The sequence below is a fragment of the Topomyia yanbarensis genome, chromosome 3 (genome assembly GCF_030247195.1).
Source record: "Topomyia yanbarensis strain Yona2022 chromosome 3, ASM3024719v1, whole genome shotgun sequence".
NCBI lineage: Eukaryota > Metazoa > Arthropoda > Insecta > Diptera > Culicidae > Topomyia > Topomyia yanbarensis.
The window spans coordinates 409313770-409338890 of NC_080672.1; the positions used below are offsets into that span (position 1 = coordinate 409313770).

Consider the following 25121-nt stretch of genomic DNA (forward strand, 5'->3'; position numbering starts at 1 on the left):
GCGAATAACGTTAAAATTGTGGAAGATCTACGTCAGAAGTTAACCAAATACGTCGTGTTAAACCTAGGTAAATCATGGGAGTGAAATATAGAAACACATGGGGTATTTGATGTCCTATGAGCTAATTCCTATTAGTTTCTGAGACGAGAAGCCAATTACTTCGGTTTTGTAATAGCACCCATCAAAGGACACTCTCAGGCCTTTACGAGGCAGCTTAGGAGAGGAAACGATTTTTTTCGGGAATTTATAGGCACATTAGAACATCTTCCCTCAATGGGATTGTCATTGACTTTGATTGACTCTCGATCTTTAGTGAACAACGTAGCAATTAGTCATGGTTTCTACGTTTCTACATTGGGTAGCTGTACGGCCCAATTGTTCGCAATAACAGCATGCCCTGATGCACAAAAATACGTACAGGTAGACGAGCCCCGCTCAAAAAAAAGTTTGAAAGAGTACATCCGTAGTAGTAGAAAGGCTCGTCATGAGACTGACTGAAAACAAGTTCTTATACTCCTCGATTTATGCTGAACGCATTGCTTGCAAACCAGAATTTTCACTGAATGAAGCAAAGGGTTCTGGAAGGAGCCAACCTCAAATTTCGCAATGTTGCCAAGAAGTCTAGAGAAATACATATTACAAATTCCCCACGTAACCAATCTACAATTCTACAAAATCGAAAGTCCAAACAATTCAGCATCAACATAGCTGGACAAGAGTAAAATAAATACCTTTGACTAAAGTAAGATAGCATTGTAACAACATTTCATTGATTTTCACCCAATAATCTACAACTATTTTATTGGCATACATTTGAATATTGCTAACAGGGATAAAATCCAAATGCGGTGAATAGTATCAGTAGCCACGCAATTTTTTTTCAATGCCAATCAGTCGCCAAAATAAACGGTTCCGCCAAAGTCCTCGGCATGTTCCGGCACGGGAACGGATTCAAGGTCACAACGCGCGTACCACTTGACACGTTTCGATTTGGCCGACTTTATTTACACGTGCGTGCCACTCCACCCCGCCGACGGGACGCCAGCAACGCAGTGATCCAACGGTGGCGGCGGCTCCACACGTGACCAAAACGCGAGCAAAAGTGCATCCAACAAGTGCCGTCTTTCAAAACACACGAGCTCATAAACGAGTTTTGTTGCCGGCGTCGTTTGTTTCCGCCGGTTGTCCAGTCCACAAAAGTACGCGCTTTCGCTCGTCTGCTGATCCCGTCATTCACAACCCAACCACCCACCAACGCCGGTTGCTAGAAAGAGAGATGGCGCGTTCGCTTTGCTAATGCGCGAGACCGCCACGCTTTTAGGTTCTATCAGCACGTGCATGCGTACGGTCTGAAAATTCGCTCTCATCGCATTTCAACGAGTTTGTGTTCATTGCTTGGCTGCGGAGTGGGGATGAAGAGATGAACTCGGTAGCATATCAAAAAGCTCTCCCACCACTAAATTCTGAAAAAAGTTCATTCTCTCGTGAATTCTCACCGAACGGTTCCCTACTGTGCCAGTTGAGGGCATGCTGCGAGCGAACGCCTGCCGGGCGCCTGCTGCGAGGCTGAGAGCATAAACATAGGGTTCATCCTCTCACTTTCCTACGATCTCCCTCTCTATCTGACGCGTATATGTAGGTTTGCTACGTCTGCCGTTGGCCGTATGCTTCCTTCCACAAGTGATAAAAATCATAAACATTGCGCGGCCCGGGAGTGGGGATGGCACATGCATTGCATGCGTTCGGCATACGTCATTAAATCAGTCGGACGTCGTTTGTACACATGACAAGTCACGTGTAGGCCTCACGGTCGCAAAAACCGGAAAACACACAAAGAAACACAGTGCCTAACGGGATCCTTGTACTCTTCATCTAACGGGGCCCAGGACAAGTGGAACAAAGGAGTGTGAGGACTTGTGAAAATTTCAAACACTTTTTGCGAAGTGGAAAACCGATACCAAAAAGTTTTGCGTTTGTTACCAATTACGCAGTAATTGGAGTTGGTGAAAGTGTTCGACGACGAAGGTTAACAGTAACCAGTGCAAACAAAGTACAAGAAACGAAAGTGATAAGTTAGTAGGAGTGTGAACGGAACAGAAAATGGATCACCATCATCATCACAACACACCGCTGCATTGGGGTTACTCGACGGCCGGTATACCGGTGGCCAGTTCGACGCCCAACCATCAGAACACGTGGACGCCCCCGTCCTCCAAAGGCGTCAAGCGAACTCTCTCGGAGTCGCTCTCGGACGATGATGTGTACTCGGAAGAGTCCGGCAAAGAGCAGTGAGTTGTTTGTTTTTTTTTTGTTCTTTGAATTAGAGTAAATAATGTTTTGTGGGGAAGTATCTATTAGTTGTGAATTGTAACAATGTTTTTTTGCAAATCAATTTGGATCTTAATGATCTGAGTTGGTTTAAACTTGGTGGTTTTTCTAGTAAAACAAACCATTTGGTCGCAAAATTTTGACGAAGAACGAATAAAAGACAGATCTCAGTGTACGTTTGATAGACGTCACTAATTGCTTTAGAAAATAGTAGGCTTTGTTTTACTGTCTCAGGAAACAAAGTTTTTCTACGTAAATTATTTATTGTTTCTAAAACGTACTATTCAAAGGGCGAACAACATTTAAGGTGGAAGCCCCAAAAAAAAAAACAAACAAACAATTTATTCAAATATCTCACTGACAATAAACTGTAACTTGTGTTCTTTCTAGATTTTTTTATAGAAATGTGCATTGAATCTTTTTTATTATTTAAAATTAGTCCGTTGGTGAAATCAACATAGTGAATAGAAGATTCGAGGTTATGTAGAAACGGTACAAACTAACAATTAAATATCAGGTGGAATTACTTTACCAATTATTAGACGAGTGAAGATGGCCACTTGACACTTTCTATACAGATTCAATTCTGAACATTCTAGATTATTTTTCAACACATGAATTTAAACATTTGTTTGTTTCGGTTTGATTTGCTGAAACAATGTTTTCGGTTTTAAATGAATTAATGATAGTTATGCTCCTTAATCCGTGATATAATATCGAAAGTCTGTTTAATGCTTCGTTGGCTTTTCGGTTTGATTTCAGTCATCTAAAATATTATTTAAAGATGAAATGAATACTGAGTGGGTAAGAACAATTCCAACATTTTCTTCATATTTGAAGCATAGCGACCGAAAACCAACACCATTGAAATTGAATCCAAAGCCCCGTTCGCTGAACACCAAAGCAAACGCAAAAAAAAACTATGTCTCACGGCGAATATTATTCCACTGCCGCCGGCAAATTCCCCCGCCTTAAACTTCCGAGCCCCCTTTCGACCATTCATTCTACCTTTTATCTGTCGGTGGGAACCGAGCAATACATTCGGACCCACATGCATAGGGGTGCGTAACGAAATGGAAAAAAGTCATATATTATGTTACAAAGTCCCCACTTCCTCCTCCGATACCGTGCGACTGTGCGGCGATGCAACACAACCGGACCGCAGTAACTAATTTGCTTTCCTATGCTCGTTTTTTTCCCACGCACAGCACCTCACCTGGCGGGTCGGACAGCTGTCAACTGCTAAGTCGGAAGCGACGGCGTGGAGTCATCGAGAAGAAACGCCGGGACCGCATCAATTCCTCCCTCTCGGAACTGAAAAGACTGGTGCCGAGTGCATACGAGAAGCAAGGATCCGCCAAACTGGAGAAGGCCGAAATCCTGCAACTCACCGTGGACCATCTGAAGCAACTGCACGCTAGAGGTGAGAATTTTAGTTAATTGCTGGTACCTATTTTTTAAACTTCTGATTTCCTTTACCGAGCCACGTGTAATTTGAGATGATTTATCGCCTGTAGCCGAGTCAAGATCCTTTCTTTCTCGTGAAATCTTGCTGCTTTGTTTTCGGTCGAGGAAGCTGGTGCACCCTTATACGAAAGAAAGGGAAACTGAGAAACAACTCATCTCCCGGCAGCGACCATCTGTTGCTTGACCAAGGACTTTACTTCCTTGAAACATAATTCCACTTACATAATTAACGAAGCCAAGTCCTGCTGGCTGTCGTTAGGTCGTATACACAGGGACCCTTATTCCCGCATTGACTTCGTTTCGTTCTGTCGATCGTCCCGCGCAAGATGTTTATCATCGGCTACCACCTCTACGTGCTTGCCGTGTAGGGAAGGAACTTAATACATCCGGTATCCTTTTTCCCACGATTAACTAAGGACGAGGACCCTTGTTGCTTGTCAACGGGCCACTTGTGCTTGTTGTAGCCTGAAAGTTGGTTTTATTTTGGCTGTTGGGCTCGTTTTTTGAAGCTGACGAAATGCGCTGATTTACGATTGAGAGTTTAGAAAGAAACTAAAGTCGTTCTCGAAATGCTATGGAATCGGAATAAAATTTTACTAGCCAAATTCAATTTTTTCTTAGGTTTCTGGTCGAATCACGAACCAAGTTGATGTGAATAAATTAACCGGACATCTGTTTATTTTTTTATTGTTCACTATTTTCATTCAGTAGAAGACAGGAGATTCTGTCCAAATTGGGTCATGCGGCCATATTATGTTTCTATCGCTCACGGAGCAGCGGAAGTAAAACATACGTTATCGACATCTCTTTAATTTTTGTGCCCAAAATGGTAGATAAAACTATGCAAAAATTATTCCCAAAATGGAAGCTTAAATCAAATCAATTTTTGTATAAAGGTCACAGCACCGAACTTAGGCAATGTTGATTTTTTGTGTTTCGAATTCATATCATCAGTAACTAACATCGAATTGGCATCAGTTAGACAATAAATCCATACAGTCACACAACTTATGTGAACGCAACTGATCCAATCTCGAGTGATGTCTCGGAAGGTAAGCACACAAACTCTGGTTTGCTGATTAAAACGCAAAAACGAAGCCCAAGATGCTGGACTGTTTAAAAAAAGAAATTTCACTGGACTATTCTACTAACAATTAAGTGAATAAAAAATATGTCGATTTTTTGCCTAGATGCCCCCCTTAACGATTACTTAAATCGCTAGGTCAATCTTTAGCAGTATTTATTTGACCCATATTCGAATGGCACACAAATTCACAATACAGGTCATAGTTTCTTTTAAAGATAGTTTCTACTGCTTTGAAGTGAGCATTGCTATAACAACGAACCAAAACAGTTTCACCACGATTTGTAATAATGTAAATCAACTCACCTTCACAGACCGGATCAGAACCTGGGGTTGCCATCCCTTCGGATCTGACCCAGAGACTCCGGTTTTTGGAGAAGATCTCGGAGCCTCCGGGTTTTACATCAATTCCTCCGGATCTGGTGAGACGATGAATAATTTTAACTGAATTTGCTTGTTTCAAACGAGTTCTTCCGGTGTTAATGTTGACTGCTCCTGTAGCGATCCTTAACTGTTGAGTCCAGGGAGAAAAGCTTTGTTCCTTTGTTGGAACATCCCTAGCGATTGTGATGACAAATAACCGATTTTTTTGCCCCCATCGAAAAATTCCAGAAGACACCGCAGTGCAGCTTTCTTGCCAGTTTCACTCTACTTATCCTGTTAGCTGTGTCAGAGGGCAATACTTGTTCGAGCTATCCTCCACAGCGAGAGTGGCCGGTGCTATCGTATTTTTTGTGGTAAGCCTGGGAAGTGAAAAAAATACAACTGAATGTTGAAAACTTAGAACCGTGGCGAGCATTATGCTTGCCAAATCGAAGCACTAAACGGTGAATTATAGTCAATTGTGATAATCGATACCTCGACGAGTTATAACGAGTTTATACTTGTCTCATTTAAACTCAGCAGGTTGTTTTCAACGTATACTCGTGTTTCTATAAAAGCCTATCCCAGAACTGTAAAAATCGCTGGGTGGAAGCCTCACCGGAAGAGGTGGCAACCCTATAAGGACCATACAAGTGCTATAATAATAAGTCTTGTTATCTACTAAAAGAATCACTCAAGATCGAAACAAGTTAAATATTGAGTTGAACCTTTCTTAACGAGGATTCCTGACCAAAACTTTCATCCATCAAATCTTCAGAATTTATTGACATATCCTCATTCTTTATCGTCTGCTAGCAGCAGAAACTGACAACTCGATAAGCTCTTTAGTCTTCTCATGAAGTGCCTAACTTGAACGATATACGATCATGGTTAGTATGAAAAGTCTAATTTCAATTTAAAATTTTTTGGTCCAAAAACACGCATTTTCAACCTTTTCGCACATAACTTTGTCACCGACATTTAAGTATCCGCAATTAAAAAAATAATACACTAAACCCGAAAACTATTTCTAATATTGTAAATCACTGCGATCACTTCCTTCACTAAAACAACCAGGGGAAATGTAGACTAGAATTATGGTGAAAAATTTCAATGGTCTTAACCTGGGATGGGACTCGCCGATAGATGTTTTCTTTTTCTTTTTTTTCTTCTGTCCATTCTTGGAAATTTAGATCGATGTGCATCGGTGTAGTGGAGTGCACTGGTTTTGCACTTTCTAGCAGAAGTGTCATACCCAGTTTTCTGTACTTCTGCTAGAAAGGGCAAAGCCAGTGCACTCCATTACACCGGTGTCAATCATTCGAAAATCACATCTATCGTTCGTCTCACATAGCCTCTCTTTTTGCCTCACATAGTTTAAATCGACTGGCTGCATTTAACAGTACCCCCTGGCTGCAGGTCCTATCTAGTTGCATTCTTAATCCTTTGATGCCCAACTTTTTACTAGTGCATGCAGGGTTCCAAAACTAATTTTCCTTGAAAACAGTGGGGTCAAGAAACACGTAAAGCCTTTTTTAAAGATAGGTACTTCCCTCGCAGTGCTAGAAAGTGCTCAATTTTCATCTTCCAATGCTCAATACAATTCTTCTAGAATATTTACAATAGTCCAATTGCGTGGAAAATGTAGCCAAAGACAGTCTAAATTGATAAGATTTATCAATTTTCAATAATATTTCAACATAACGAAGTTATATGAAAAATTCATTTTCCGTCGTCAACGTAAACTGTTCCTGGCAGCACTGATCCATCGAAATCCAATCAGACTAATTGCAATAACTTCTAGAGCTGGTCCTTGGAACTATTAATACTCAAATGAAAGGCAATAGTCACATTTATCAGCCTTACTTGTTTTTGTGAGCAAATTTTACCTTAATCAAAAGTTATAGGTGTTTAAAAATGTTGTTGTCCACAAACAACATGGGCATAAATGGGTTAATATTGAGCCGTATTGACGTTTTAATTTGGAGGAAAACAAATCATTTACACTAGAAAAACTCTGGAAGGAGAAATGTGGAGACTCCATTTTGGATCGATTGGATTCGGATTTAGTATAGTTACTATATTCATAGTGAGGCGGAACCACTGAGCGAAGCCAATCGAGCTTAACGTCACATAACATGTCCTCTTCGGATGTACATGGAAAAGTTATAGTGATTATGGTGAACATTATTTTACACTTTCCTTGTGTTTCGAGCGTTGAGAAGCGAACATAAACAATATTTTTCTGTAGCACCATGAAATATTCGCACAAGTATGAAACCACATCATATCTTCGGATTCGTTTTGCTATTCATACATGTAAAATTCTTACTGACGACGTCAACAATGGAACTATTAAGCAAGAGCTTGAACATTTGCATGGGATGTCAGTGTTTTCTTCCTGAAGTAAGAGCTGCCAGTTTTCCAACTTTTGTGTCCGCCTTACTATGAAAATAGTATCTATATAGTTTTGCCGTCAAAAAATGAATCCAATCAAACACTGCCTCGTTATCAAGGCGGATACAGATTTTTTTTCTATTGCGAGTGCGGTTGTCATTTTTCTTCGATGACCTGAAAAAACAAGAGGATATCAAGAAGAAAAGCATAAACAAATGACGCAGTCGGCCTTTCTGTTGCCACAAATGACGCAGTAGTCCTTTCTGTTGTTTCGGTTCGGTAATAATTATATTTAATCGGTATTTTCGAGATAAAAAGTGTCCCCAAGTGTTCGAATCGGTAGATCCGAGGTGAAGTTTGGCCATTTCTCACTTTTCATCGTGCGCCAAAGAATCAAGATGTTCGTCTGGATGTTTACATCAAAGAGAATAGGGAAAGAGACGAAGAGTGAAAATCAGTCAAAAAGGCAACACTCCCTTTATGATGATTTCAACACTAGAATTTTGGCAACCGCTTCCACAGGCAGCACTTTAAATGACTCCTATTATATTTTGAAAACAAACCGTATGTCGATCGTTGGATTTGTTTATCAAACGATGCGCATTTCGAAACAGACATGAAATAATTTTAAAGCTTGTTTTTACTCATACACATACTCTAGAATGCACCTCACAATCACGATTGAACCAAATTCTGACGAAATTTGAAATTTCTTTTTTGATAGATGTACAATACTTATCTCCTCCAACTGATGCGTGAGTAATGTTTATTTACATTGCACGATTGATCTGCTCAATAAGGTATTTTTGGCTTCACACTATTCGTCTCTTTCCCTATTCTCTTTGTTGCCTCCTTATAGAGTTCTATGCAACAGCGATGCCACATGTTATTGTGAAATGTCTGTAGAAGAATAATGAAAATGTCTGTAAAAGTCTGTAGACGGTTGTTTAAACTTTATTTACACTACGTTATTACTTTAAAAGCAGCTTGAAATTTGTAAAATATTGTGAAGGAATCACTCGTATTCGGATAAAATTATTCAAGTGCAATTTTGTTAAATACTATTACTCTTTTAAAAGTCTGTAGATTTCTGATTACGTCTGTAGGAGACCATCAAAAGTCTGTAAAATACAGACATGTCTGTAAATCTAGCATCGCTGCTATGCAAATCATTTCACACACACTACCTGGTGGGTTTGTTTTCCTCCAACTGTCATATATAAAACTGTCAACCAAATTAAACGTTTGAAATGGCTCGTTTTAAGTATTCATAATGGTATTGAAATGCTCTACGTCGCTGAAAAACTTATTCCGAACGCGTACATTACGGGTTGCCAAGGTTCCATCGTGAAAATAATCCGACCAAAAAGTTATTACCGATTTGTTTTTCTCTACCTGTGACAGGTGGAGAAAAACAAATCGTTGAACACACTAATACAGTTACCGATTATCAAGTACTCTAGAGCTACACACTTAAAATCCATTACCTACCAGTAGGTAATTTTAATTTGCTGTCCTTTTTTCACTGCCGGAAAACAAGGGAGAGGGAATGATTTTTTTACTCAAAATGAATGGGATGAAGTTTAGTCGGCTTTGGGGAATATCTCATTATTTTTGGGTAAATTTGGACTCCCTCTCTTTCGTTTTTCGTTGGAGGAAGTAGGATGCACAGATTTAAAATTACCTACTGCTAGGTAATGCAAATTTTCTGTGTATAGCATTGGACGTGTTGCCATACAATACCGGGCCATATGATGCCAAAAACGTTGTTTTTCTCTCAGCAGTACTCTTTCCAAAGTTTTTCTAATTCACACGAAAAATTTGGAGGCGAACAAACGACTTGTGGAACTAAGGGCAAGTTTTATTTCTCGATTAATAACTTCGACAGTTCTATAATTTAAAACTGTAACTTTTAAACTAGAACTTGCTGTCCTCCGCAGTAGTTAGCGAATGTCAAATCAGTTTAAAATTCATGTCTCGTCAGTCTTACTGTACCTAGGGGCAGATCACTCTAGAAATGTGCATCAAATTTGCATCGAATTTGAAAAAAATCATTTAATGCCCTTTTATGCATCACATGAGTCATTTTTTATCAGCTGATTATTTCTTCTGACGTAACTGGGGTGAGTGCGACGTACGACAAAATCGACGATTCGTTCCAACATCAAACGAATCAGGCTAACGATGTATAGTGGTCGGACGGGCTCTTCTATTCGCAGGAGCAAACTTGTTGACAAAACAACTCGCTCAATTGTCAAACAAACGTCGTGGTGGATTGAATAAGTCTGTTGAATAAACGCCTTACGCCTATCCACTTGTTTCGATGATTTGTTGGATGTGGAGCTAGTTTCTTGCAGAGTTTTGACGTCTTACACGCAACACAAAATACATTCTAAATTTCTATTTTGATGGCAAGAAAATGCAAGTAATATTGTTGATTTTGAAAAATGCATCGCAAGTGATCTGCCTCTAGTACTGGACTCAAATTTATCTTTCCTCAGTTTATCGAGTCTAAGTGTCTGTGCTGAATAATGAATACTCTCTATGTATTTGAAATACAGTTCTAAACCTGTATTAAATAAGCAACATACAGAACGGCGTCATATAATAGTTTTAAGTTTTAAAACAAAGCTGTTCGAAATTATAAAGCATAACATTCTGCTGGGAATGTGATTGTTTCAGTTCCAGTTGTACATTGAAACTCATATATATAATAAAATGCTGCTGAAAATGGTCTAAGAAATAGATGGAAGTGTAAAAAGGCGAGATTTCAGTGTTCGTATTTTATACGTCAGATAACTCAATAGGACGTAAGTAACAGTGATAACCTCTCTTTGTCTATTTTTTCTTTCAATTATTATTGCGTCACTACGATTTTTGCACCAATTTTCTGGTACAGATCGAAACCCGATGGATTTGGAAAATGGGGTAAATGTAACATTGCTGTGTACCATATGCTCTATTGCATTGTTTCCCACATTACTGCAAATGAGTGAGTGAGGTTAGGAATGGGAATGGGAAGCTTAAAAGATTCTCCTAAAATGATGATTATTGTATAAAAGTAGACAAAACTTTTACTATCAAAACCAGCATTTTTTGTTGATCCGTACTTTTATTTACATTTTAATGAGTATTTTGATCCATTATTTTTTGCAAATTTTCTATTTGTATTTATGCGATAATTTTTCAGTATGAAGGCAGTGCGTATTTCTTATGTTTTCCTCTCCATACACAATGGCGGATTTTCTTTAAAACTTGGCGAAAAGTCGCAAAATAGCCGACTTTTGACTTTAAATGTCTCGACAAACATATGATTACGGCCTAAAAGCCAACTGTCAAAATCCACTTTGAATGGAAATTCCAGACAAACTGTTACTAGTCGAACACAGTTCACAACAGTTTATGAAAGAGAAAACTTTTCTCTTTCGTTTACTACCAGCATCTGTGATTGGCGTGTAACGGTTTGTCCGGAATTTCCATTCAAAATGGATTATGACAGTTGGCTTTTAGGCCGTAATCACATGTTTGTCGAGATGTAAGCTTATTTACGAAGATATAATTCAAAAAAGTTTTCGCTCCGGCTTAATTATCCCAGATGTCTTCTACAGTACGACACTGGTAGTGTATCGGTCGTTCATCGGTACCACAGTGATGTTCAGGCGGTCCATCTCTTCCAAAGACCTTTTGATATAGTGAGCCGATACCACGCCCGGCCAAAAGATCACTTCCGGCAGACATTGCTGTCTCCCCCATGCGCAGCAAGTCCCTACGAAGAGAACATCAGTGGCTTCGACGTCCCTTTCTTATTTATGATAAGTAACAGGAGAATCTTCTACGGAAACTTGGTGTATGGATAATATATTTTTAACAGATTGTGCTATGACGGATTTCGTAGATGCCAGGTCTGTTATATCCCATCGAAACGAAGCAGATTTCATCGCCATGTTGTGCAGGAGATAGTACAAGAACTAGAAATGGTCGGAATCGGAATTTTAGACCTGAAACCCGGACCCGACCCGCACTCGATGGGTTTCGGGTCGGGCTCGGGCACTTAAGATTTAAAACCTCGGATCCGGGTCTTTGGAATCTTGAAATCTTTTCATCCAGTTGTAAAGCAAAAACTACTACAAGCAGGTACTCACTTTGCAAAAAGGACAAGACAAGACAACCTCAATCGACACCCTTCTACACCAGTTTATGTAACGCGTAACGCGGGTGGTGTCGTGAAAACTGTCAAATAGGACTATCCTGTATTTTAATATTAGTAGTAGAAACTTTTGGTAAAAACTAATTTTTCTTCACTAAGGATAACAATTGCATAGCCAAATTTGCGTTATGGGTTAACCTAAAACTAAATTTGTTATGAAATTTGCGTTTCGACTTCGTCTCATCAGAATCCGACACTAACTTTGTGACGTGACTAAGTTACTTCCATAAACGGAAGCACTGATTGTGGTCTAGAACAAACCCCCAATCAAGCGTGATCTATCTGGAACACGATTAGTGTCTTAGTTTTCGAAGCAAGCGCCAATCCGGCGCTAGCTTAGTCTTGTCCCTAATAGTATCGGATTCTGAAGAAACAAAGTCCAAATTTTATAACTAATTTTTTAGATAGGGCTTCCGGTTAAAACGTTGACAATTTATGGGTTTCTTAGAACATCATCAATAACGTTTGTATCGTGTATATTTCTAGAAATGCGGTATTTTATTAGATTTAGAACTAAATCAAGAGTACTCAGAAACAAATTGAAAACACGAACTTAAAACCACCGAAATTATCGTTTCCATATTCTGACAGCTACACGTCGATTTAAAAGTGTAGTAAGTTTACCTTTCGAAGTGTGATAGCTATACTGACATAGAATAGTCCCAATGTTATGGGATTCAGATTTAACGTACAAGAGATAAATGAAGTATTCGAGAAATTATAAACAGCAGTGATCTTCGTTTAAGGTTGCACATTATGGAGTATGCACGAAGAAATTTTTTCTAGTCTGGACATTGTTCCAATAATGGAAATCTAACTCGCCCTACTCCACCATGCTCCTCTCTTGACGGGGGTACACTTCGTTCTCAAACAACGTCTTACAACTATGACGGTCAGATTACACCATCTGGGGAGGTTACAACGTAGTTGAAGTCCATTACACTATGTGCAGCTCACCTGAGTTCGAATTTTCGCCACCGCATGTAGTAAGTTAGGTCGTTTACTACTATCAATCATATCAGTCAGAAATGCAAATAAGTTTTAGAATCGACAGAAATAATTTTGCGTGTTTCGACGGTATTTGTACATTTACAGAGACATTTAGTGATGAAAAACTGAAATCGGGTTTTTTCTTCATATATTTTAATTACAACATCTTTTTTTAAATTTCATCATGGTTGATTGATTGGCTTAAATTTGAAAACACAATTTCAGGGTCGCATGGAGCAGAAATATCAGTTTATACCTGTTCAATTATAGGGCTCCTTGGCTCAGTAGTGCCAGGGATCCCGAGTGGTCTTAAGCCGACCTTAACTTGTTATTTACCTACATTAGTAATGTTCAAAACATTATTTGAATGTCATCATTTTATTTACTCGCTGGTTATGCCATTATCATCTGGTTCCGAGCACGATAACAACCACTATTATGAAATTAAAAAGATTGTGAAGACGTGGTGATTTAGTCAAGTGTAAGTAGGGAATACACTTTACATAATCGCAGATCATACCGAAATTTGCTGTGGCAGTGAATATACGCATCTCTGCAACTACATCTTCGAAATATACGAGTGTCTATCCTTTGCTATGCTACACTAAGTGACACATATCTAATCCAGGATCTAGGAGACACTTAGTTTTGTAGATTATAAATTCAAGTTCCGATCGATTCGAATCCAACTTGAACCTGTGATTACCAACTCCGCACCATGAACCACATAATTTAAGTTATCGTGCGAAGAGCCCATTTCCATCCTAACCACAAATAACAATAAAAAAACCATTGAAAAAGGGTTACTTTACCCGTCATCTTCATATCATCCTTTCGGACAAGATATCGGAGACTGACAGCCGAAAAAAAGAAGCCGCCTGCTTACCCCCATTATTGGCGTTTATCCTTATTCCTGGATGCTGGGTACAATTTTCGCGCAATCGCTAATCGCTCTCCCACGGCACGGCGAGGCTTTCAGCAATCATCGCCGCTGGCGATGTGAGGAGTCCTTTCCCGTTCCGGATTGCGAACCCGCGTGTGGGAACCCGAGCGATTTTCCCGATACACTAATGACTTCTCACCACCAACAACCACCCTCTCCCGTTCGCCTACGATTCCGGAGTGTTTTACGGGCGGCAGTCTTTTTTTTCGTTGTTGTTCCTGAATGCTACTGCCATAATACATTACATATTGTTTAATATGTGAAATCATCATCAAAACATTATCGCGCCGTGCACACGAGAGTCGACTTCCACCCTTCTTCCCAGGAATGTGTTTCTCGGTTCGACTACCGAACCAAAACTGTGGGAAACGGCTAGAACGAGATAGGCTAAATGCAGCCAATTGGCACTGGCGGCGGTGGGAATGGGAAGGATGGATATGCGGCGGCGCTCACACACGGCGGTAGAATAATACAAAAATTGAAATAGGGGGAATTATGCATGAGATATTTGTTTCGTTCTTTCGTTCCTCCTATTGCTGCCGGACCGAGTGGTGTGTAAATATGTGTTGTAGAGTTTTGGGTTTCGGTTCCGTTTCGTGGGAACGAGGAAAAGTTAGAATTGACACGAGAGTACGAGATAAAGTGCAGGGGCCCCGGTTCGGCCGGTCGAAATTGATATTTATGGGTAGATTGGGACCTGTTAAGTAGGATTATTATGTTATTATTTTTTATTGAAATGCTTAGAAAGGTGCAGTTATCAGCCACGGTTATTAATGGCGGTTCTTTTGTTTGTCTTTTTTCCAGGATTGGATGATACCAGTTACGATCCGCAACGATTCGCGATGGACTATCACATCATTGGGTTCCGGGAATGCGTCGCCGAAGTAGCCCGATATCTAGTCTCTATCGAGGGAATGGACGTCCAGGATCCTCTGCGGCTACGACTGATGTCACATCTTCAGTGCTTCCTGACGCAACGTGAACTAACTACCAAGTCCAATGCCAGCCCGGCCTGGACCCATAGCAATTCCTACCAGCCAGCCTATCCACCCTCAACCAGTTACTATCATCAAAACTATGCACCCCAAACGGCCACGGCATCCGCGGCGTACATTCCACAGGTTGGCACCATCCCGACACACGACCAGACGAATCTGTCACATGCATCGGCCCATCAGGTGCCGCACACGCTTCACTCATCAGCGTATGCAACAAGTGCCACTGTCAGCTCACATGATCTCTACACGAGTCAGCACGATGCCAACACTCACCAGGGCCAACATTCCCAGCAGCAACAGCAACAGCAGCAGCCACAACAATCCCAATCGGCTGATCCAAACGGTCCGACCTACACCGACATCTCCAACCTGCACCCAAGTAGAGACATTTCCGCTAGTGTCGGCTACGGTAATCCTCAGTACCCAGTCAGCACTTCGACGCATGGATATAGCGCGACCTCCAACAGCTACAACAATAACAATTCCTCCAAACCCTACCGGCCGTGGGGAGCTGAAATGGCTTGCTAAGGAGCAAATAAAAAAAAAATTTCCCATACCGGGAATCGAACCCGGGCCTTCTGGGTGAAAGCCAGATATCCTAGCCACTAGACCATATGGGACGGGATAGTAGCTGTTGGTTTTGGCTGGTTCAGATCACGATCTCTGTAACATACCAAAGTGATAGAATCATCAACTGTTTAGATTTCTGAAATAAGGTTACAAAAACGTAAAACATCTCTTGATGTAATTAAGAGGTTAAGAGTAAACGAAATGATAGATAATATAACGATAAGAACGGATTTCATTGAAGAATGAATTTTTAACCGATTGAGGAGAGCTTTAAACTATACATCGATACGGCAAACGTGACCATCATATATACCTTGTTTGTAGGAATAGATTTCAAACGTTCCTCAACTGGAACCAAGAGAATGAGTAGGGCTATTTATTTTTAGGATAAAATAGGGTAACGAACAAAGATCTATATTTTTGATACCAAAAAAACAAGAATTAAAAACTCGTTCTTTTCATTCCTTCTAACGTGAAGAAACGAGAGCTTTAACTTTAATGATGAAACTAATCGAGTCAATTAGATGAATAAGCTTATCAGTGTAGCCTTGACCAATCAAGGATTTGTGTATTGTAGTAGTAGTACTAGTATTAGATATATGAAGCAAACAGATGTTTCTATTTTGAAAGACATCAACGTTGTGATTTTAACAAGTTTTTTGAAGAGTTTTCCACTGGAATAGCTGTATATATTTTCTAAGGACTTTACTAAAAGTGAACCAAAAGAATAAAGTTTTAACAAATGCCATTTGTTTGGTCTCTTTTTTCCGTATGTTGTATACCATCCGAGATAACAGCTTTTGCTTACGAAGAGGCTAGAACATATGGGGTTTTCGATTGATTGACACCGGTGTAGTGGAGTGCACTGAAACTGCACCGTTCCATTGACACTTCTGCTAGAAAGTGCAAAACCAGTGCAATCCACTACACCGGTGTCAATCAATCGAAAATCCCAATAGCGTCTCTTTTTTGTGAACTGATTTTGGGATAACCGGTGTACCAGTTCACATGTCTCGTGTCTTTAACCGTCCCTATGATAAGGTACAAAATAGTCACCCCCATGTACGTCAGTGAAACGATAAAAATGTTGCACAAATTCATTCATCGATAGGTACCATTTGAATGAATGAATGAACTCTGATACGAATGAAAACAACGTCGTAGTGTTGGTGCAAAATATCATCGTTTTGATCAGTGCTGTCATTCGTACAAGAGCTGCCAGCTTTTTGTTGAATTCTCGTGTTGCCCTAATAAAACATTCTGGATATACCAATCTTCGAAAATTTTGGAAATTTATGCACGTTTGAGAGGTTTATGCTGGTTGATGATCTGGTGGAGCTACAAACTGCATTGGGTGAGATATAAACGAGACAAATGCGTCGCCTCATTGAAAATGTTCTCCGCTTTCATGAAAGGCATAGTTTCAAACGTCTTTGAAGTATCCGTCCTGTTTCTTTGGTCGCGGAATGAGGCATAAAGGGAAAAAATCCCCAAAGGAGTTTTTTTACTCCCACGACGACAACGCAACTCTCTCATATTTTTAACTAATGAATCTCATAAATGCAGTTTTCCGCATATGGTGAAAATTGTTACAAAAAGACTCAACAAAAAGAAGGATTATCTTGAAAATTATCTAGTTGTTTCACTGCATAATTTTTTTATTATAAAAAATATACGAGATATGCACGAAATATTTAAACTTGGTAGAGTTGCCACAAATTTCATTTTTTGGCAGATTTTTCATAAACAATTTATAATCTCGTGGAATGAAACCCTTTTTCATTCATTTTCTCAGTAAAACATGTTTTACTTAGAAACGATTGATTGGATCTTTTATTAAACTTTGAGTGCATGAAGGAATATATAGGGGGAAAACCATGGACCAAATTAAAAGACGGGATTTCCCTTGTCTTTTTATCAATTCCGAATCAACAGAATAAAATGCATGTAAACTTGATCAAACAGCCCTGCAGCAGTGCCACGGTGGGCAATATTAGGCTACGGTTCCGTTCACACGATCGCACATAACCGTTATGAGTCAGACAGGGGTAGCAAATTTTAATCTATGAAACTTCAGTGCTGTCTCCCCACATAAATGTGTACCATATGCCAACCATTGAATCAAACGCTGAAAAACCATTTCCAATAGAGATCATCCATAAATGACGTAGCATTTTTGAGTGATTTTTAACACCACTCTCCCTCATCGTAGCATTTCTTCACAAACCCCTAAATACCCCCTGGTAATAACGTAGCTTGACGGTAACCCCCCCCCCCCCCTTGACCCCGTAAAAAATTTAAAAAAATAAAAAACGATGTTAGATGAAGCGGGTAAAGCTTCGTAACATGACATGACCCCCTATCGTCACACAACATCACAAAATACAAAACTCCCCCCTCCCCCATATAATGCTACGTCATTTATGGATGATCCCATATGGTTTGTTCAACAATAGATTAACCATTGCCTGATATAATATCGAACATAACCAGTGTCGTTTTTCCATGCTCGACCATACAAACAACGGGTCGTTAAGAACAGTCACCATACCAAAACATGCTGTTTTCCATATACATTTGGACAGCATACCATTCAAGAACTATACAGATAATGGTAACATACATATTCATTCCTTTCACATTACAATTCTATCGATTGATGAAGATTTATTTTATTACAACGCCATCTTCTGAAGAGAGTTTCGTTTGACATTAAAGTGGACCGTCGCTTTATCCAACTGAGCCAACGCCGTAATATTGTAAGACAAGGATTTTTCATCATGTTCAGCTACAGGTTTTTGGAGCAGCGTAAACATAAATTTGTATAACAGAGACCACTAGAGCAATATTAACCTCCGGCGTAAAAATACAATGTAGTATACAAATCTTTAATATAAAATACACGGAAGGAAAATGAGTATGGTAGTATAATAGTTGAATTATAATGGTGGAATATATCAGTAGTATTCCGTAGTATATGTTGGGTATTATATGAAAGGTTTGGAAATGGTTCCAAAGGTATCTGGAATAGTATTTATTCATACGGGTGCACGGCTGGGCATCCGAGTACCCGCGAAATCGAAATACTAATAATTATGGAATTTTTATTCGATCTGAACACATTTGCGTGCTTGGGAATGAGGAACTCAACCACTTTGAGAAACTGTAAAAAAAGCATCTGATTCCCGGTAATTTCCGGAGGAATGTCCCAAAACTGGGATATTATTTGTAAATTTCAATGGAATACTAACAATATGGGTGACAAAATTCGTTGAGTTCACCAAGATGAATGTATCTCATGGTTATGGGACCATTTGATGAATTGGTCCCGGAACGCGCTCCCCGGGGAAGGTACCCGCAAGGCCGTGAGTGACCGTTCCGAGGATAAATCGTCTATAGTTCTGACACAATTCGAAGAATTTTGATGCCTATATCGCCAGGATGTTATTAAAATTTACAATTCGTATCCCAGTACCGGAATATCCCTTCAGGAATCCGGAATAGTGGGAACCAGATGCATTTGTCAGGTTCAATTTCACTGATTCTAAAAGTGGCTGATTTCCTGAGTCCAAAACATTTGAAAATGTCCTTAATCAGTTAGAAATTGCCATAGTTATGGACTTTTAACCCTAACTTTTTCCACAGATAAATCTGTGATTTCGCCATGATACTATTTTTCTCAACACCAATACTTTTCAACAGTTGTTTCGGCATTTAATTAGCAAGGGACTGGAAGGTGAAGTATATTTTTCAATACTAAGAGCCATAGTACTCAAGGGAGAGCAAGGAGTTGAAGGGAGAAAGTTTAGAAAAGCGTGGAAGGATCATATATGCAAGCTTAGAGCTCACCGGCGACTTAACTTTTTGTCTGCTACCGTAGAAGTCAAGATCTTTTGGCATTAGTAATGCGAATCACCTAAGTCTACGGCATGTCCGAACAAGCGCAAAGTAACTTGTTACTTCATGCTGCCGGTCCCTTGTTAATTAAATGCCGTAACAACTGTTGACAAATTGACTCAATAGGTCGTTAACAAACAATGGTTAACAAAAAAATGGTAAAAATACCAATACTTTTCTTGCATGTTCTCCGAAAGAAGAATGTTTGTTTATTTTGTACGATAGCCATTTGAGTGTATATAGAGAGTGATGACAAAATTGGAATAATGATGTTTTGTCAGTGTCATTCCAAACGAGTCAAATCCATGTATTTTGAGAGGTCGTTTGGAATATTACTGATGGATAATCATGACAGTCAGTCTTCACTCTCCTTGCATACACTCTGGTAGCCATCTGACTGTTCGATAGGTAGATTTGGCTTCACTCTGTGGGAGCCTTTAAAACATAACCAACGCCTTTGTATCTTCCATGTATCATTTTGAAGAATTGTATATAGGGAAATTAAAGCGTCATTTAACTGTCAAAGAAAAATCAGGTAACTCCTCACACCAACGAGAGTCGCATTTGATTTGCACCATACTCGCGCACGTTAGTTGGAATGAGAAAGGTTACGTTTCGTACAGGGACAGATAGTTGTATATGGATGTCTCGAGCGAGAGAAGAGCTTGGAGGTTAAAATATCGGGGAAAAATCGCTTACCAAAATTTTCATAATTTGCATATTTTCCGTGGACCTACCACATTTTAGCCATACAAAATCGACAATAGATATTTTGAAGATGTTTCTCAATTTGCAGTCGGTTACCATTCATAAATACTCTATTGAAAAACGAAAATATTAAGCGACTCTACTGAAGGTGATGATAAATCGTTTCATATTGAACTGACAAATGGATTGCAAAATATAATTCAAGACCGATTAATTTACGACATTATTAAGAAAACACTATGCTTTTCATAAAGTAAATGCTTTAAAACCCGTGCTGGAAAATATGAACAAAATGCACCATGTTTGTTTACATATTTCTGATTTTTCTCTAAACTTTTGTAGAGGGCATTTCAGTAGACTTGAATGTCCCCATTACATTGTGTTTTTGTGCCAGAAAGTCATATTGCTCTGGTGGTCTTTGTTATTTGTTATGCCATTGTAAATTCCAATCCCGGCGTTCATTATTTATTTATATTTATTACCTGTTCCGTCTATAGATAGACTTTCGTGCACATTTTGAAGGCAGAAAAATAAATATTCACACGTTAAACTGCACGGATGACAGCAAATAAACAAACCGATTATCTTCTGCACAATCCTACAGAGGACGTTAAATGTTGTTTTTGTTAGCCATTGCAAGAACCAAACTATGGTAGATACGGTGTGAGCATATTTTCGTGTGACAAAATTATTTTGCTGTGAGTCTATTTGGGGATAAAATTCTCAATATTATATATATGATAATAATAACATAATTCTCGACAAACATGATTACGGCCTAAAAGCCAACTGTCAAAATCCACTTTGAATGGAAATTCCAGACAAACCGTTACTAGTCGAACACAGTTCACAACAGTTTATGAAAGAGAAAACTTTTCTCTTTCGTTTACTACCAACATCTTTGATTGGCGTGTAACGGTTTGTCCGGAGTTTCCATTCAAAGTGGATTTTGACAGTAGGCTTTTAGGCCCTAATCATACGTTTGTCGAGAATTGTATTTGGTGTGAAGGCCCATTCTTGACTCTATTCAAATACACCTTATTCAATTCATCTGGCAGCCCTGTCGGTTGTTCACCGGGTTCATCGCTTTTCTCGAAACCGAGCTGCTGTCAGTTTCAGCACATCATACAGAAGGAACGTCAAAATGATCGTTCATTGCTCCATCTCATCACTAATTGTTTTTCCGGGATTCTTCAACTAATTCTCGTTTCGACCCACGGTTAACTTCCGGAAGGTAATTATTTCCAGCTAATTTCAATCTTCACAACTCAATGCACACATTACTTTCGATTGTTTTCCTCTAGCAAACGTTTCATGTCGGAAAAGTGCAACTAATATACCAAAAGGTTCCAAATCTGCGTGCATAGCGCTCGTCTCGTTGGTTGCTGCTGTCAATTTCGGTGCGTGTGCGGGCACGGTCTACAGGTAAACAAAGCCGCAATCAGGTTGGTGACTTTTGCGCGCTGTTGGCCATTATCAGCCTCACCATCGTCCGGAAGCACCATGACGGACTCATTTTTCGGCTTTGACACATCGCTTCCCGTGGAGGACGACGGTGGCGGAGGGATAGGTGGTGGACCGGAAGATTCTGAAGAGGAGTACGATGCGCTCAACGATGAAACTTTTGGGCAGGCTAAGGAGGGAGATTGGGAAGAACTGCATGAGGACCTGGTGCGATTGGATCAGCGGGAAGGTGGGGACGGAGATTCCGGGCCGGATTCGGATCTAGATATGAATTTCTCCAGTGTGAGAATCGATAATTTAGAAATGAATGATGATAACGAATCGGAGGCTCGGCTTCAACTGGACCCCAGTGTGTGGACAATGCCAAGCAAGCCGGAAACGCCGAAACCTCCGGCAATGTCTATGCGACCCGCAAACATGCAACTGAGAACTGGTCCAGGTAGATAATGTATAATATTTGTATAAAATCGCGTACTAATTAAATCGTTTGCAGGAACAGCTTTTTCAGGGCTCCCGCCAAATTTTCCACTGCCAGACCCCAGCCAGATGCGTATGTGCTCACTGGAGGAGATCGAACAAAACATGAAACAACAGGCTCAACTCTCACTGCCGCCACCGAATCCACCGCGGCAGGATAGTCTACAGCAACAGTTCCGCCCGAATTTGGGTCTACCACGGCCACCACCGGGCTTTGCAGTTCCACCAATGATGGGTCAACCTCCCCTGACGATTCCGGTTAACTTTCCTCCCCCGCTAAATATTGCTCCGCCTCCGCTGCATCTGCTTCACACGAATGTACCCCCGCCAGGCAGTGGACCACCGCCGTTGTTTCCACTGAATGTGCCTCCGCCAAACTTTCAAGAGCAAAATCATGCCAACTTCAACCAGCGTTTAGTACAAGAGATTCAACAAAATCATCCATTGCTAAGCCAACATCGTCACCATCAGCAGCAACAGCAACAAAACCAGCTAAACCGCTATCCGCACAATAACCGGCAGAACTACCATCTACAGCAGCATAATCGACACCTCAATGGCAAAGTGAACCGCTCGGGTGAATATGACGAATATGCTAATATGATGAGTGAACGGGACAAACAGTGGCTGCTGGGAATTCAATTATCGCAGCTGAACAAGGACACTCCCTACTACAATGATTACTATTTTTGTGTGTTCCGCGAGCGGAAAGAACGCCAAAAAGGCGACAATGAGCGGGAAAGTAAGGCGCACAAAGATAACACATTCTATCATCCACTAACACAGCAGATGCTCCAACGCAACGGTATAATTGGTCGCGAGCGTCGAAATTCGGAAAAGAGCCAGGATATCAAGGAAGTTCCGACTCGAAATTACACACCGCTGCAGTTTGAGAATTCGCTGGGAAAGTTACAGTGCGGCAGTGTTACTGCTCCCAGGAAGATTATCGATCAGGATGTAGTGGCTGAGACAAGTGCCACCAGCGGAGTGGTTGTGAATTCCGAGGTGCTATCCCAGCGAAAGTCACGTCAGATTCTGCTGCATGTTGAAAGCTTGTACAAGATTCTCCTGAAGATGGAAGATCTGAGCAATCCGCTGGCAATCGAAGCGAAACAATTGCTTAAGGAAAAGAAAGAAAGGGAACGAGTACTAGCATTGGAGAGAGGCCAACAGGTCGATGAACAGAACAATTTTACTGGGAATGGGATTGATGGAACGCAAGATGTTGAAGACACGTTCGCTTCACTGTTGGATAAACTGTTTGCTGGTCTGACACCGGAAGGTGTCCTGTTGGTACTCTCCGTAAGGAAAGGTAAGCTACTGCTAAAACGCATACAGGCTGTTCTGAAGGAGCATCCATTCCGTTGGAATCTTTGGTGCATAATATTGTCGTCGTTTGCTATGCTCCTCAAGCGCGAACGAGACGATCCGGAGGAACTGCTGACACCCTTATTTGCGCAGCTAGAGAGTCACGTGAAATACTCGACCGTTAACGATTTGCTTCCTCTGCTGGATACATTTCTTAATTCCGACAAGTTGCTTTCGCTTATTCCGAAGTGTAAATTTCTTCTCACAACTGTGCTGACATTGATCGATCGAATGGAGCACTTTTACAGTGCAGCATCTTCCTGTCTCACGCCGGAAGTAACCGATCGGTGGAAGACATTCCTGCAGGAACTGTCAAAGGCAGTTTCCGGCGTCGGGATGGGACCACAGAAGGTGCTGCTGAAGCTGGACTCGGATTGTAAAATAGTACACACATTGCGGGATCATTTCCAGAGGTACCCCCATCTGGATTTGGAGCTGAAACTGTTGGCACTGGTTTCCATCGAAGACAAAAAGTAACTGGACATGCTAGGTATGTTTAATCATATTGTTTGCCTTTTTTTTATTTTTATCATTTTATTTCGTGTAAAAATTTTCTAATGTTTAACGTTACTACTAGACTTCTTACTACAAGCAGACAGTGTTAAGCCAGGAAATGTAGACATTTTTTAGAATTTAGAATTGAAAATAGCGACCATACAAAGTTTAGGTAGAAAAATGACAACAAATAATCGGTGCCCTCGACGCCCCATCGCCCCTTTTTGTTTACTATCGTGGATACAATATTGACTCAGTGTAAATTGTTAAAGACGACCTGAAACACTAAATCTTGTTACTGATGGATGTAATCAAAAGTTTGGTAATTCAATACATACATATATTTTACATTATCATTCTTCCTTCGTGGCACTTCTTGGTTTTTCCTCACCTATATATGGAAGCAAGTTATATTTTTTACCTTAACAACATTAAACTATAAGCATATCCAATTATTATTATTATTAAAATACATTCAAAACAAGTCGATGGTGCTATGATTACTTCGAAATTCAACAAGGGAATGGGTTTGAATTTGAGATCTGGTCCGCATGGCAAAAAATAGCTAGTTTGATATAAGTATAAAAATATATATAAAGTTCTAAAAAAATCCTTCGAGCCGGATTTGAACCAGCGACCTATGGATTACTAAAATCTTCTACAGTCCACCGCTCTACCAACTGAGCTATCGAAGGAGACACAAACTCGTTGACAAAAGGCTATTAAAAGCTATCCGTCAAAGTGTATCGTTAAAATATTTCGTTTTCATCGAGTTTCCCCTTCGCACGCATGCGCTCATCAAGAAAAAGGTTAGATGTACGAAGCGATTGCCGCCACCGTATCGCAATGAATGGTAGTTGTTGCAATGAAGTTAAACCACGTGGTTGACGACAGAATAAAAACGAAGGTTTCACAAAACTACTCGCCGCTGTCGTACTTAATGATTTTACGATGTTTTCTGATTGTTTGACAATAAAAAATTTCATCCTTCGAGCCGGATTTGAACCAGCGACCTATGGATTACTAAAATCTTCTACAGTCCACCGCTCTACCAACTGAGCTATCGAAGGTGTCGGATAATCGATTTGTTCATAGACAGAGTGTTACAAAAGGAAAGGTAAATAGATATTCGTTTGGAAAGGGTCAAAATCTGTCACTGACGGAGCGTCAGTGACTCACGGGTTGAAAAATCGGTTTAATCGTGGATTGCTTCCCGTAGCGAGCGGAGCAATAATGCTTTCCGACCATTTTTTTGAAACTCTTCAAATTGCGCCTGGTGCTGTGTCGGTGGGGGAATTCCGTTGGACCCTTATATTTCTTCGATAGACTACACGAAGGCAAATTTAGCTAAATAACCAAAAATGT

General features: G+C 40.2%; 2 protein-coding genes and 3 non-coding genes across 6 annotated transcripts; 2 read left to right on the forward strand and 3 right to left on the reverse strand.

Moving 5' to 3' along the window:
• Positions 1-1776: 1776 nt before the first annotated feature.
• LOC131692750 (hairy/enhancer-of-split related with YRPW motif protein) lies at positions 1777-16085 on the forward strand. The gene is made up of 3 exons (XM_058979987.1): positions 1777-2288; positions 3537-3751; positions 14584-16085. Exons 1-3 carry the CDS (start codon positions 2101-2103, stop codon positions 15303-15305), a joined length of 1125 nt encoding a protein of 374 aa, XP_058835970.1. The 5' UTR covers positions 1777-2100; the 3' UTR covers positions 15306-16085.
• On the reverse strand, positions 15326-15397 carry Trnae-uuc (transfer RNA glutamic acid (anticodon UUC)). The gene has a single exon. It is a non-coding gene; the product is annotated as a tRNA-Glu (tRNA).
• Positions 16086-21056: 4971 nt separating the features above from the next.
• LOC131690497 (protein PAT1 homolog 1-like) lies at positions 21057-24208 on the forward strand. Of its 2 annotated transcripts, none has more exons than XM_058976324.1 (3): positions 21057-21186; positions 21257-21855; positions 21910-24208. In XM_058976324.1, exons 2-3 carry the CDS (start codon positions 21456-21458, stop codon positions 23736-23738), a joined length of 2229 nt encoding a protein of 742 aa, XP_058832307.1. In that variant the 5' UTR covers positions 21057-21186; positions 21257-21455; the 3' UTR covers positions 23739-24208. The 2 variants fall into 2 exon arrangements, with proteins under 2 accessions (XP_058832307.1, XP_058832308.1); XM_058976325.1 differs by having other exon boundaries at positions 21916-24208.
• A 158-nt stretch (positions 24209-24366) lies between these two features.
• Positions 24367-24451, reverse strand: Trnay-gua (transfer RNA tyrosine (anticodon GUA)). The gene is given in 2 exon segments: positions 24367-24402; positions 24415-24451. It is a non-coding gene; the product is annotated as a tRNA-Tyr (tRNA).
• A 290-nt stretch (positions 24452-24741) lies between these two features.
• On the reverse strand, positions 24742-24826 carry Trnay-gua (transfer RNA tyrosine (anticodon GUA)). Its single transcript is given in 2 exon segments — positions 24742-24777; positions 24790-24826. It is a non-coding gene; the product is annotated as a tRNA-Tyr (tRNA).
• Positions 24827-25121: the final 295 nt, after the last annotated feature.

Coding starts and splice junctions, on each gene's coding strand:
- LOC131692750 (XM_058979987.1), top strand. CDS start 2,101: ATGGATCACCATCATCATCACAACACACCGCTGCATTGGGGTTACTCG. Junction 2,289..3,536: donor GAAGAGTCCGGCAAAGAGCA/GTGAGTTGTTTG, acceptor TCCCACGCACAG/CACCTCACCTGGCGGGTCGG. Junction 3,752..14,583: donor GAAGCAACTGCACGCTAGAG/GTGAGAATTTTA, acceptor TCTTTTTTCCAG/GATTGGATGATACCAGTTAC.
- LOC131690497 (XM_058976324.1), top strand. CDS start 21,456: ATGACGGACTCATTTTTCGGCTTTGACACATCGCTTCCCGTGGAGGAC. Junction 21,856..21,909: donor GCAACTGAGAACTGGTCCAG/GTAGATAATGTA, acceptor AATCGTTTGCAG/GAACAGCTTTTTCAGGGCTC.